The sequence below is a fragment of the Typopeltis vanoorti genome, chromosome 16 (assembly GCF_054136105.1).
Source record: "Typopeltis vanoorti isolate ZY-2024b chromosome 16, IOZ_Tvanoo_1.0, whole genome shotgun sequence".
NCBI classification, from domain to species: Eukaryota; Metazoa; Arthropoda; class Arachnida; order Uropygi; family Thelyphonidae; genus Typopeltis; species Typopeltis vanoorti.
The window spans coordinates 11,134,538-11,148,988 of NC_143564.1; the positions used below are offsets into that span (position 1 = coordinate 11,134,538).

Below are 14,451 nucleotides of genomic sequence, written 5' to 3' on the forward strand. Positions count from 1 at the left end.
TTGCACCTGAAAATATCTTCAGGACTGGGGTAAGGTAGTACAACACCGGGCAACTCGTAGCAAAAGTGGACCAAGCTAACATCACTCCTATCTCAGTATCTCCCATAATGCAAAACACATCTCCTTGCGGATATGTATAATGTTATGCACCAAGTGAAAAATAAACTTTCAACATCTTTCTCTAAATCCAGAGTAATTTAATAAAAAGGTGGCACACCTTTTGGCAACTCCTATAGGTAAAGATGGCCTCGCTATTGCTTCTTCCTGGTATCTCCACTTCTGGACCTGGCTCCCACTAAAGAGACCTCAATAAAGGTCGAAACTAGTCTGGGTAGCGGCAATTCCCTTAATGCATAACATTATACAAGGAGATGTGTTTTGCATTATGGGAGATACTGAGATAGGAATGATGTTAGCTTGATCCACCTTTGCTACGAGTTTCCCGGTGTTTTACCACCTTACCCCAGTCCTGAAGATATTTTCAGGCACAAACTTTGTTTGCTCACACTTGAATAAAGGATTAAACTAAATTTATTATAAAAAATTAAAGAGTTTGAGAGCAGGAACCAAACCTCAGAGATTCAGTGGCGAGCACTGAAAAAAATACTGATTGATTCAGCCAGAGAGGGATGTGGTGAGGTTGTGTGCAAGAATAGAAAAATCAGAACTCCATGGTGGACAAAGGAAGTTAAAGAGACAGTGAAGATAAAGAAGAAAGCATATCAAAAGTTCCTAGCAAATAAGTCAGCTTGTGCGCTTTGAGAATACAGAGACAAATGTGAGAAAGCTAAACACTATGTAAAACTGGCTAAACAAAATGTCATGGGAAGACTTTGGTAAGAACATAGAAAATAAATATCAAAGTGGCAAGATATTCTGGAGGTTGTTGAAGAAGCTCAGAAATGGAGGAAAGAATGCTGTAAAAGGAATTAGAGATGATAAAGGTGACATGAAAACAGGAGACAAGGATATCCTTGAAGTATGGAGTAATTACTTTGTAAAACTGCTAAATGAAACAAGCAATGATAGCACACTGGTAAAAAACACTCAGCAGGCATGCAGTCAGGAATATATATCCATATTTGAAGTAGAAAAAGCCATCAAAAGCCAGAAATGTAGAAAGGCAGCATGAGTAGATGATATTTGACCGAAATGCTCAAGTATAGAGGTATAAAAGTCTTACAATGGCTGCACTGCATAGTTCAGAAGGCCTGGACAGAGGGACGAATTCCAGATGATTGGAGTAGAGCTCTCATAGTACCATATAAAATGGGGAAAAAACTGAATGTGAGAGTTACAGAGGCATTTCATTACTGAGTGTTCCTGGTAAGATATATGCAAGTATACTTACCATGAGAGAAATGGTTGAGAAGGATTATGGAAGAAAAGCTTGGTGAAGAACAAGCTGGATTCAGGTCAAATAGAGGCTGTGAGGATCAAATTCCACTTTACGACAGATAGTAGACAGTTGAGAAATCATGGGAATATAACAAAGATCTGTATTTAAGTTTTGTAGATCTGGAAAAGGCATATGACAAGGTGCCAAGAGAGAGAAGCTATTCCAAAGGCTACAGTTATATGGTGTTAATGGATCATTATATCAAGCAAAGTCTTTATTTGAGTTGTAAGTCAGCAGTTAGAATTCCAGTATAGGAAGAATGTTTTATATTAAATCTGGTGTCAGACAAGGATGTACATTATCCCCTCTCTTATTCATTATCTGTATGGATCACATTATGAAGGAAAGTGGTATTAAACCTGATATTAAAATTGGAGATGTTCATCTCAGCTCTTTGCTTTATGAGATGATGTTATACTAAATTGAATAACTGTTGTAATAGATAGGGTATGAAGGTCAGCATTAAAAAGACAAAGACAATGAAAACAGCCAAAAACACTGAAAATATCAAAATATCAACTTGTGAATGGAGAACTTATAGAACAAGTAAAACATTTCAGCTACTTAGGCACAATTTTTAGTGAAGATGGCAAGTTAAATATGGAAATAGACAACAGAATCACAACAATGCTGGTATGGTAGGAAGTCAACTGAATAAATTTATATGGAATAAGAGAAAAATTAGCCAAAATGCTAAATTTGCTGCATACAAGACAGTGTTTAAACCAATTTTAACTTATGGATCTGATAGCTTGGTTAGAAGTAAAACACTTGACAAAAAGACTAGAGACCACAGATATGAGTCCTGAGAAAGATTAGGGGAATGAACAGATGCCATCAATGGCAATATCATATTAAAAATTAGGAAAGAACTTGATACTGTCAGCATCCAGGAATGCATTAGCAAAGCTAATCTCAGGTCGTATGGTCATTTAAGCAGAATGGGAGAGGAAAGATTTGCAAAACAAGTGTTCTCTGTCAGGTTGGCAGGAAAATGACCCAGAGGAAGATATAGGTGGATTGATACAGTAAAAAGTGCCTTAGAAGACAGAAATATAAGACCTGGTAATATTGCAGTCTTGACATTTAACAGACTGATTTGGAGGAAAATTGTAGATAGGAAGTTAGTAATGATGTAAATTTTTCATGTAGTTCTATCATATCCTGTAACCCTTTGAGGGTATATATCAGGAATTTGATGATGATGAGATATTAAGACAAATTATGGTAGTTCTCTGCTGCAGCACTCTGCTGGCATAAGACTTCAGCCATTTATATAAATTTTATAAGATTTAGCAGCTATTATATATAATCTAATTTGTTGGATCATGTTGGAAAATTCTTTGATAAACCGGGTCAAAAAAAAAAAATTTATAAAAACCAAGTGGACTTGACACTAACCTCAACTGTTAAGGTTCCAGTAATGTCATCATTTTCTAGTGGACGTGACTGTAAGGATATAATCTGTCTTTGACTAGGATTTTTTAATAACTCTTCCACACTAACAATGCCAAGCCCTAAGAAATTTTCTTTAAAAAAAAAAAAAAACAGTTATGTTAAATTGGGCATTGAAAATGCTCACTGAATTCACCACAATATTAAGAAATAATAATAATTTTAATACAAAAACACAGTATTAAAAATCCAATTAATCTGATAATATAACACTTGGGATTTATTATTTTGAATTTACCTTAAACTTCACAATGAATTCCATTTCCCCCCCCAACTAACTAGACAATGTGTTGGATATGCTTCAGTTTATTTATTATGAAATCCTTGATTTTAATACAAAATGCACCCAAGTTGATCATTTACTTAAAATTCAAAATTTACAGGAATACAGTCACTTAGACAGGAGAAAAATATATAATTTTTTTCATTCATTTACTGCCTGCTTAGTAATAACAGTTATCAACAAGCAGGCACTTACTGAATAAATTAAATAGCTGTTAGCTTTGTTCAGTTGGAAATGTAATATAATCAAATTCCCAACTTTATATATATATTATATTACACACACACACACACACACACCCTCAAGTGATGTCAGGATACCATGATTAAGTTCAAATTGTTAATGTCCTATCAACAATTTTTCTCCACATTAGCCTGTTATTTTTCAAGAAAACAGTACTATTAGATATTAAATTTAAGGCACTTCTATCTTACAAGAAATAAGGCATCATCATAATACATTTAGTATCCTTTCCTTTTCATTTATTCAAAATCAACCATTGCTAAAAAAAGTAAAACAATTATATGATATTATTTATGGAAGTTTGTTCACTTGGCTATGCTACTAATTATATATTGGGTTTTATCCTTTATCCAAGTGTCAGCAAACAAAGATTGTGCCTGAAGTACTTTCAGGATTGGGGCAACTCGTGGTAAAGGTGGTATAAGTTCTCATCTTTGCCTTAGCATCTCCCATAATGCAAAGCACATCTCCGTGTGGGCATGCATAATGATATGCATTATGGGAAGGGTCACTACCCAGACTGGTTTCGACCTTATGGGATACTAAGGCAAGTGATGTGAGGTCATTAGCTTCTTTACACGAGTTGCCCAAGTCCTGAAAATAGTTTGGGTGCAAACTTGTTTGCTTACACTTGGATAAAGGATTAAACTAAGTATATAATTTCTCGGTATCTTTAATTTATAGTATAACCAAGTGGAAAAATTTTTCAATAACTTTATCTTTCTCCTGTACATATATGCCTACTCACAATAACCACTAATCCTAAATTTAGTTTAATCCTTTATCCAAGTGTAATTACATCTGAAGTATCTTCAGGACTGAGGCAACTCATGGTAAAGGTGGACTAAGCTCTCATCGCTTGTCTTAGTATCTCCGATAATGCAAAGCACATCTCCTTGAAGACATGTATAATGCTATGCATTACGGAAAGGGCCACTACCCAGACCGGTTTTGACCTCTGTTGAGGTCTCATCAGTGGGAGCCAGACCCAGAGGTGGTGATACTAAGATGGAAGTAATGGAGAAGTCATATTTACCTATACGAGTTGCCAAAAGGTGTCTCACCTTATTATTAAATTACTCTGGATTTAGAGAAAGATGTTGGAAGTTTTTTTTTCCCACTTGGTTAGATTATAATAAATTTAGTTTAATCTTTTATCCAAGTGTAAGCAAACAAAGTTTGCGCCTGAAGTATCTTCAGGACTGGTATAGGTAAATATGACTTCTCCATTACTTCCACCTTAGTATCATCACCTCTGGGTCTGGCTTCCACTGACAAGACCTCAATAAAGGTCGAAACTGGTCTGGGTAGTGGCCCTTGCCTTAATGCATAGCATTATACATGTCCGCAAGGAGATGTGCTTTGCATTATGGGAGATACTAAGACAAGTGATGAGATCTTAGTCCACCTTTATCATGAGTTGCCTCAGTCCTGAAGATAATTCAGACACAAACTTTGTTTGCTTACACTTAGATAAAGAATTAAACTAAATTCATTATAGTCTAACCAAGTGGGGGAAAAAACTTCCAACCACTAATCCTGTCCACAGTTTTGTAGATGATAGTGCTCTCCACTCATCCTATTCATTTCACAAATCATGCAGTACTCTGACATCCCCAGGCTACAAGATTATCTATAACTAGCACCTTAAACATTGATCTACATACTATTTTTCAATAGGAGTGAGGACAACCTTAGTCAAAGCACAGTCTTGCCTTTTCTCCTGCAAAAGAGATCTCAGCTTATCTACCTTTACTCTCAGTAATACACAAATCACCGGACAAGATCAGATCTCTCTCTCTACTTGGACTAACTCCAGTCTTTCCTAGCATAAACACACACATCAATAGCTTCTACAGCATGCAAGAAACTTAGCATTTTCTTTAGTTCAAGAGTATTTTACACTTAACCAACTCTTAACTATATACAAATCTCAAATCTGTCCATGTTTAGAATACTGCTCACATTTAGGGCAGTGCACCTAAAATGTTCCTTAAAATCCTTGATGCAGTCCAGAGATAAGCAATTAGGCTCATAGACAATCCTTCTGTTACAGATTCACTTCAACCTCTAATCTCTCAGGTGCAGCATTTCAGCGCTGTCTATTCTATAGGTACTTGCATGGTCACAGCTATCATTCCTCCACTTTCTGTTGCACCTGCCCAGTATCCCTTTACTGTGCAACTGCAATTACACTGAACCTACTTCTACTCTTCCTATTTTATTCTGTGTATCTCCCTCCTCTGGAATACCTTCCTCATGACAAACAACTACAACCTACAACTCTTCAATCTGCACTCCACACACAACACTGACGTGCTTATAGGCCCCAACCATTCATGTATGGGATCAATATATAAAAAAGAAATAAATAAAATAAGAGAAAAATTAACTAAAACATGGAAGCAGCATTATAGTAGACAATCTCAAACCAATTTTAAGTTATGAATCTGAGAATGGAAACAACTGTTTGTTTGTTAATTGGTTGTGGAAAGTGAAAAGGTAAAAAAGACTATGAGGACATCATGTCTGTTAATCATGTGTATTCTTCTGATTGATTTACCTGTTTTCATTCCAGAGCTCCTGGGGAAAAATCCTGCTCTTTGCAAAAACTAATGGCAGAATTATTAAAAATTCAGATATCAGAAAGGAACTAAATATCACTAACATTCAAAAATGTGTGAGAAAAATGAATTTCATGTAGAAATGGTCACTCTGCCAGCCTAGTTGGTCGACTGTTTAGCATATCTGCTCTCAAACCAACAGGTCATAGGTTTGAATCCTACTGTGGGCATGGATGTTTGTGATTGTCTGCCTGATCTGCTACTGCCTTGCTTATTGGAGGACCGATATAACTTAAAAAAGTTCCATGGTCCATCTCTAGAGTAGGGTTTCTGGACTATGTGAAAAATAAATAAAAAATACAAAAAAAATTATAAAAACAGAATAAAAAAAATCCATAGCTCACTCACAGTACCAGCAATGTACTACAAGCTTAACCTTTTGTGAGTGGGAATCACATAAAAACAGAATAGGAGAGAAAAGGTTAGTAAAATGGTTGTTTGATCTCATAATGTCAGCAAAAAGACCCAGAGGAATATCCAGATCTAGGTGGATTGATGCAGTTAGTGCCCCTTAGAACATTAAGATCTGGCAATACTACAGGTCTAACAAATAAAATTGGAAAGAGAACTTCCCGTAGGAAGTTAATGCTAACAAATTTAATTATGTAGTACCATTATAGTATCTTCCACTGAGCTACACAGGCACAAAGTGCCTGTGTAGCTCAGTGGAAGTGGTAGTTGCACTCGCAGCGCTAAACTGCCCAAAGATAGACTTAAGTTCAAGTCTAGTTGCCGACTAGAGGAACTTTTTCTAAACCTTTGACGACCTGGTTGGCCGAGTGGATAGCGTATCCGCTTTTCAGCCAAAAGGCTGTGGGTTCAAATCCCACAGTGGGCATGGATGTTTGTGATTGTCTGCAAAAATACTAATGGTGGCGGTTAGCAGTAGATGATGTTGGTGTAGTTGTGGTTCGTTGTAGTTGGTGGATTGAGTAGTGGAAACAGAGTTGTAGAGTAGGTGCTCTCTCTCAATGAGTCTTTGGCCTCCCTGGAGGTGTCACATAATAATAATACTCTGTATTAGAGATAACTTTATGGAAGTTTTTTCACTTGGCTATGCCACTGATTATATATTGGGTTTTATCCTTTATCCAAGTATAAGCAAACAAAGTTTGCATCTGAAGTACTTTCAGGAATGGGACAACTTGTGGCAAAGGTGGTGTAAATTCTCATCTGCCTTAGTATCTCCCATAATGCAAAGCCCATCTCCTTGTGGACATGTATAATGCTATGCATTAAGGGAAGGGCCACTACCCAGACCAGTTTCTACCTTTACTGAGGTCTCATCAGTTGGAGCCAGACCCAGAGGTGGTGATACTAAGGTGGAAGTAATGGAGAAGTCATATTTACCTATACGAGTTTCCAAAGAGTGTCACACCCTATTTTTTAAAATTCTCTGGATTAGAGATAAGTTTATGAAAATTTTTTCACTTAATGCATAGCATTATACATGTCCGTAAGGAGATCTGCTTTGCATTAGAGATACTAAGGAAAGTGATGAGAACTTATATCACCTTTACCACGAGTTGCCCCAGTCCTAAAAGTACTTCAGATGCAAACTTTGTTTGCTTACACTTGGATAAAGGATAAAACCCAATTTATAATCAGTAGCATAGCCAAGTGATAATATATAATCAGAAATAATAATAATTTTGCACATCCCATCAGAGTACATATCAAGAATGATAATCAGATCTGAATTAGAAATAAAGCAGCTATCAGAGACAGATATACAGCAGTTCATAAATATATAAAAGTTAGAAACTGATCAGCTACATCCAATAGTAAAATAAATTAAAAACTAACACAGCAAAAATTTGTCATTAAATATATTCCAAAAGACAGATGCAAAGTTAACCTATGATGGTATGATCAATTTCATCTTCCACAGAATGGAAGATGAAATATTAGTAAAATAAAAGCTTCAAACAAAAATAACAGGAAAAAAAAAAAGAGGAATTACAAATTAACACAGTAAGAATGCCTTAGTTAAGATCAATGCATAAACACATCAAAGATCTACTAAATGACCTGAAATAGATGAATCTAAAAGAAAATTGACATAACAATTCAGAAACTAAAAGCGGTTAGTATGCATAATTCTTATTCCTTTTGAATAGCTGACAAATGGATTTTAGCCTAGTTTAGTTCAAGCTATGCTGAAAGATGAGACAAAAGATTTCTGAATATCTGTATGAAAAATTATGTCAATGATTCCTATTCAGGCAAATGTATGACTGAGCCACTTTAATGGATCAATCTGTTTCACTGTTATCAGCAATATATTTAGCAATTCAACTTATCTTTAACTGTAAGCAGTGTGTACCCACTGAAATTTTAATTTTTTTCCAGCTTGATCAATTTAAGTTCTGCCACACAAACAGTAAATTTTACATCCCTAGATATCTTTGGAAATTAATGATGTTTTGGGGGGATATAAAAAGCTTGAAATTTTTGAACTAATTTATAAAAATCTCTGTTCAGTACATCTAATAGCAGTATTAGCATTTAGCATTATTTTCGTGGACTCCATGAAGTTAGAAGACTCTTTGCAGAAAACCAAACACTCACACTCTACAATGCTTATACCTTGACATGAAAACATTCAGGAGTTGGACAATTCACTACAAACTCTGGCAATGGATTTCACTCAATCACCACTTGCCATGCAAAAAAGCTCAATTCCTTAATTCACATGACCTTATACAGGAATGACTTCTCGTTCTCCTATCACCTACTACTGTGTACGATATCTCCTCTATATTTAGACTCTACTCACCATTTTATATTGTCTCAAACAGATCATCTCTTCTCCTATCTATCAAGCGCTAGACCACATTTCTTCAATCTGCCCCTATACTCAACATTCCAGATTCTTGAAATCTGTAATGTTGATTCCTGATTCCTGAAATAGTCACTCTTCTCTACACACTCTCTTCTAATAATTGATTTATCACCAAGACAAAGGTTTATAGATCTGTCCACAAAAATCCAGCTGTGGCCTGATTAGTGCCTTATGCAGTGGAACTATCACAACCTATCACATTATAAAAGAGTTGTAAAGACTCCACTCAATTTCAGCTTCCAAAAAATCCAAATCCTTGCCTCTTCCATCCCAAGAACATTCCTCCAATGTAATAAATCTCATTCTATCTTCTCTGATCAAAGTGCATGACTTTACTTACCACTTGGAAAGCTGAAATGACATGTCATTTCAGCTTTCCAACACTGAATGTACTATGTTGTTTACAACTTTTCATGAGTGGGAGTCACATAAAGAGAGCTGGTTTACATTATACATTATATTTTACTCTGTCATTATGGTCAGAAAGAGTAATCTTCACTGCATTATGGATATGCAAGTTTTTTTGTTTTGTTTTTTTAAATATCCAGTGCCTTTTAATACTTTGATATGTAAAAAAATATTTTTTTCAAAAAATAAAAATATCTTTTTCAGACCTAAGAAATAAAATATATGAATGAACAAAACAAACAAAATGAATAATTAAGGGTTTTTCACTTCCTCCATGGCCATCAGTGGATAAAATAGGGGAACTTCATACCAATCTGAACTTCATAACTGCAAACTTTAACCCTGTGGAGATCATGGCTGATCTGACAGATACAAACAAATTTTAATATAAATATTCTTACACATATCCAGTGTATAGCTTGGAGGTCATGACTAGCTGTGCATGCATATATTACGAGTGATATTCCACACTGTTTATGCAGTCAGTTTTGGCTTAATATGTGTTATGTAAAGGTTTGTGATATTTGATAGTAAATTGTATCTGAGAGATACTGCGAACTCCGATGTCAGTATAGCATTGGTTTAGTTGTTTTTTTTTAATTTACCATTGAAAATGGCTGGAAAGATATATTTGGATAATCCATCAGATGTTGAACAGATTCAGTGAATGTTACTAGAGTCTGATGATGAGAATGATAGCGTCAAATGTGAAAGTGATATTTGATAATAAATTGTATCTGAGAGATACAGCAAACTCCGATGTCAGTATATATTGGTTTATTTGTTGTTGTTTTTTCTTTGTTCAATAATTTCTAGATTGTAACTGAAAATAAATAAACCATCATGTATTATATTTACAATTTTATCACATTTTAGCACATACTAGTAATGAATGTATCTCTCAGATACATTCATTACTAGTATGTGTACACAGCTGGTAAAAGATTACCAGCTGTGTACTACATCGATGGAAAGGTACTCCAAGAGATTGATGAGGCTAGGGACTTAGGGGTATTGATAGATAGGGAGATGAAGTTCAGAGGACACATTGCTAAGGTGTCCAAGATTGCACATAGGATTACTTGGTTGTTGAGGAACACACTGACATCCAGAGATAAAGAGGTTATTATTCCCCTTTATAAAGCATTGATACTTCCACATTTGGATTACTGTGCTCAGGTCTGGTCACCTGGATTCCTTGGAGATGAGGAGGCTGTGGAGAGGGTTCAGAGAAGAGTGACCAAGTTGGTGAGTGATATAAAAAATGCTCCCTATATTGATAGATTGAGAGCTTGTGGATTGCAGAGATTGGTTGATAGGCGAAGAAGAGGGGATATGATAGAAACATTCAAATTACTAAAAGGTTTTTATAGGATTGATGCAGGGGAAATGTTTCAGCTGTGTGAAAGTGATGGAAGAACAAGAGGTCATCTCTGGAAATTAAAGAAGAGTGTGGTTAACAAAGGTGTCAGAACAAGGTTTTTTGCCTGGAGGGTGGTGAATGAGTGGAATTCATTGCCTGACTTAGTTGTGAGCTCTTCGTCTGTAAATGAATTCAAGAAGAGATATGACAGATATTGTTTTGCTAGTTTGGGTCTCCCGCAATGAGTCTACTGACTCCATGGAGATACCCGTAATAATAATAATAATAATAATAATAATACACATGACCTAAGTTGTAATTTTTAAAACCGCGACTTCCGCAGGGTTAATAAGCTAAGAAGGAAAATCAACACAGAGATAACTACAAAAAGGCACTGGATTACAGCATACATTTACTGTTGGTTCAAGTAGAATTCATCCACAGATGTAAAGAATAAAAGAAATTAGACATCAGGCCATTCCATTAGGTTTTTATCAGTGAGGTATAATAAGTAGATGCTGTACTCATATAGCTCTTATGGCTATCATATCATCATATGCTAATTAAGTGAAATTCATCACAAAAGGTAAAACTATCACACAGTGGCATCATGGATGAATTAACTTAGCAGATTAGATAATCTATGAATCCTGCACTAGAAATCAAACATTGTTTTTTTTTTTGTTTTTTTTTTAAATTGTGAGATTGTCTCACACCAGGTGATGAAAATTGTCCATCTAAAGACTTTCAGAAACATCCATGCAACAGTGGCTTTGGAGAGCAGATATGCTATCCCCTGTTACTACAATCATTCTGACAGATTTGGTTGGAATGGTATGTACTCCAACTAGATGGAGAAAATAAGTTTGCAAAAAATATACCAAAGAAAAAATTTTACTATTTTACAAATACTAAGCTTGCTATAAAAAGTCACAATTCTATGAAAACACTTCCAAGTATTAAGTGCTTCAAAGATATAAATCAAACCATCATTGCTAATACAGATAGTACTAATTCCCCCTTTAACCAAAATCTTTATCTTTTAGGCAGTATAATACAGGCAGTAAGATCATATATACATATAGTCTATACATATAATAATATGCATATTACTGTACATTTAACTCAAATTCTTAAGAACATGTGAATCAAATTTTTTTTATATGAAATAAAAAATTATCCATTTTAATTAGATGAGTCAAAAATCAATTAATATTCAACAACTAACCTTCAACATCCCTTTTGTTGTCATACAGTTCAAATAAAATTTCAGCACTAGTATTTTGAATTTCACTATAAAGCAAACATAGAGCATGTTATATACATATATAATCAAAGTATTTATATGTATTTTTAGTATAATTATTTCTGCTTTAACCTGAAAGTTCAAAAAGATTAAAAGATTCACAAATTTGAAAATAAATTAATTTTATGGCAAAGCTAACATATTTGAACAACCTTGCCTTTTTATCAAATCCTCAGCAGAATATAATTTAAATTTCAAATTTAGTTATTTAAATTTGCTCAAACACAGCAGTGATATGCTACAGGTCTTGTGACCTTTAATCTGCATGTCAGATAGATATAATTTAAAAGACAGTCATAATTCCCATACTGTTATAACATTTCCTTATTTAAACTTTTATTCCTATTATTTTCTACTGAAATCATACCATAATGAGAATCGTAGCTAACAAAGAATTAGAGAACAGATAAAATTTTAATTCATAAGGAAAACCAAAACTATTTGAGTTGCAAGATGAAATAATAGCATTAGACAATCTCTCTTTCTATATAAATAAAGTCACTGTTATGCCTCCTTCTGGTAAGAGTATTAATGCATTTGGAAAGAGACAAAACACATGGAGCTTTGATTCACAAGGGAATAAACATGGAACTACAAGGTAGGCAAGTAACTAGAAGTAGTGCCCTGGCTTGAGAGAAATTGCATAGGAAGTGGTCAAAGTAAGCAGAAATACCTTAATCTTGCCAAGAAATTATATTCTTTGCATGTTGAGGCTTAAGAGTGCTATGAGGACATCATGTTGGAAATTTAATGGAATATTTACAACACTAGGAAAGGGTTAAAACTGATTTTTTCTTAAAAGATTGCTTAATGAAAGTTACCTAATTTATATTAAAAAAAACACAGAATGTGATATTCAATTGTTTCACTTAGTATTGTGTTGTATTTGAGTGTGCGTATTACAATAGTTTTTTTTTTGTAATCCCTGAAGATGTCTCAGTGACAGACGAAATATTAGAAGCATTAAAATCAGTTTTAATCCTTTGTAAATAATCTATTAAACCTCCAACATGAAGAAATTATATTCTTGTTTAATCCTTTATCCAACTGTCAGCAAACAAAATTTGTGGGTGAAGTATCTTCATGACTAGCCTACTTATATATATATTATTATTATTTATTATTATTATTAAACAAGACCTCATGGAGTCAAAGACTCATCTAGGAGGTCCTTTTATCTCACACACATCTCATCATACCGGGTCTTAAACACATTCAAACTCCTTGCAGACACCACACTCTCAGGCAAGGCATTCCAATCATTCACAACTCTGCACGAAAAAAACCTGCCTCTCACTCCCCTACTCACACCCTCTTTATACAGTTTCCAGGGATGACCTCTGGTTCTCCCCTGATCTCCCACTATTCGCTGTAGAACTTCTCCACCATTGATCCTATAGCAACCCCTTACCAACTTGTAGGTCTCTATCATATCTCCCCTCTTCCTTCTCTCCACTAGTCTCTGCAAATTACATCTTTTCAATCTTTCCTCATACTCGACATTCCAGAGGTCAGAAACTACCTTAGTCAGTCGCCTTTGGACCCTTTCCAACATCTCCTCATCCTTCTGAAAACCAGGTGACCAAATCTGGGCACAATAGTCCATGTGTGGCCTAATCAAAGCCTTATACAATGGAACAAGAATCTCCCTACTTCTACACGTCAGTGTCCTCCTCATCATTCCCAGAAGTCTTTGTGTTGTCTTCACAATTTTGGCGATGTGACCCCTAAATTTTAGATCCTTATCCACTATCACTCCCAGATCTCTTATTTCCTCTACTTCCAACAATATATTCTTACCAAGCATAAATTCTGCATCCCATCTTTGTTTTCCAAATTTTAAAACCTTACATTTTGCAACATTGAACTCACACCTCCATTTGCTTGCCCAATCACTCAATTTATTCAAGTCTTCTTGCAAGGCAATATATATATATATATAGTGATGACAAGGCAATATATATATAGTGATGACTTCATATCAACTGCCTAAGTATCCCATAATGCAAAATATCCTTTCAGATAAATATAATGTGATGCATTATAAGAAGGGATTCTGCATTAATTCAACTGTGGAGTATCTTATGGCTATCATTCAGATATATCACATTCTATTATTTTTTTAATATAAATTAAGTGATTTTTATTAAGCAATCTTATTAGAAAAAAAGTTGAAATAATTATGCACCTACCATTAACCGTAATATAATTGTTAATTTAAATATCTGCCATGGAATTTAATTCAGTGCTATGATTAAAATTTACTTGTCCTTGTTTTATTTATATTACATTATATTATAATATATATAATATAAATATAATATTATTTATATTTATAGTATCATTATCATCATCAAATTCCTGATATGTAACCTCAAGAGGGTGTACAGGATATGATAGTACTACATGAAAAACTTACATCATTACTAACTTCCTATCTACAATTTTCCTCCAGATGAGTCTGTTACTTGTCAAGACTCCAATATTATCAGATATTATATTTCTGTCGTCTAAGGCACTTTGTA

General features: G+C 34.5%; 1 protein-coding gene across 5 annotated transcripts in view; it reads right to left on the reverse strand.

The window, feature by feature from the left end:
- Window positions 1-14,451, reverse strand: part of LOC150097846 (uncharacterized) — a 452,334-nt gene that overhangs the window by 232,496 nt on the left and 205,387 nt on the right. For all 5 annotated transcript variants that reach the window (XM_090406149.1, XM_090406148.1, XM_090406147.1 and 2 more), the window contains exons 8-9: window positions 11,849-11,913; window positions 2,801-2,928 (exon numbers count right to left, since the gene is read on the reverse strand). In XM_090406149.1, the coding sequence (XP_090262275.1) occupies window positions 2,801-2,928; window positions 11,849-11,913 (193 nt within the window). The remainder of the gene's footprint in view (window positions 1-2,800; window positions 2,929-11,848; window positions 11,914-14,451) is intronic.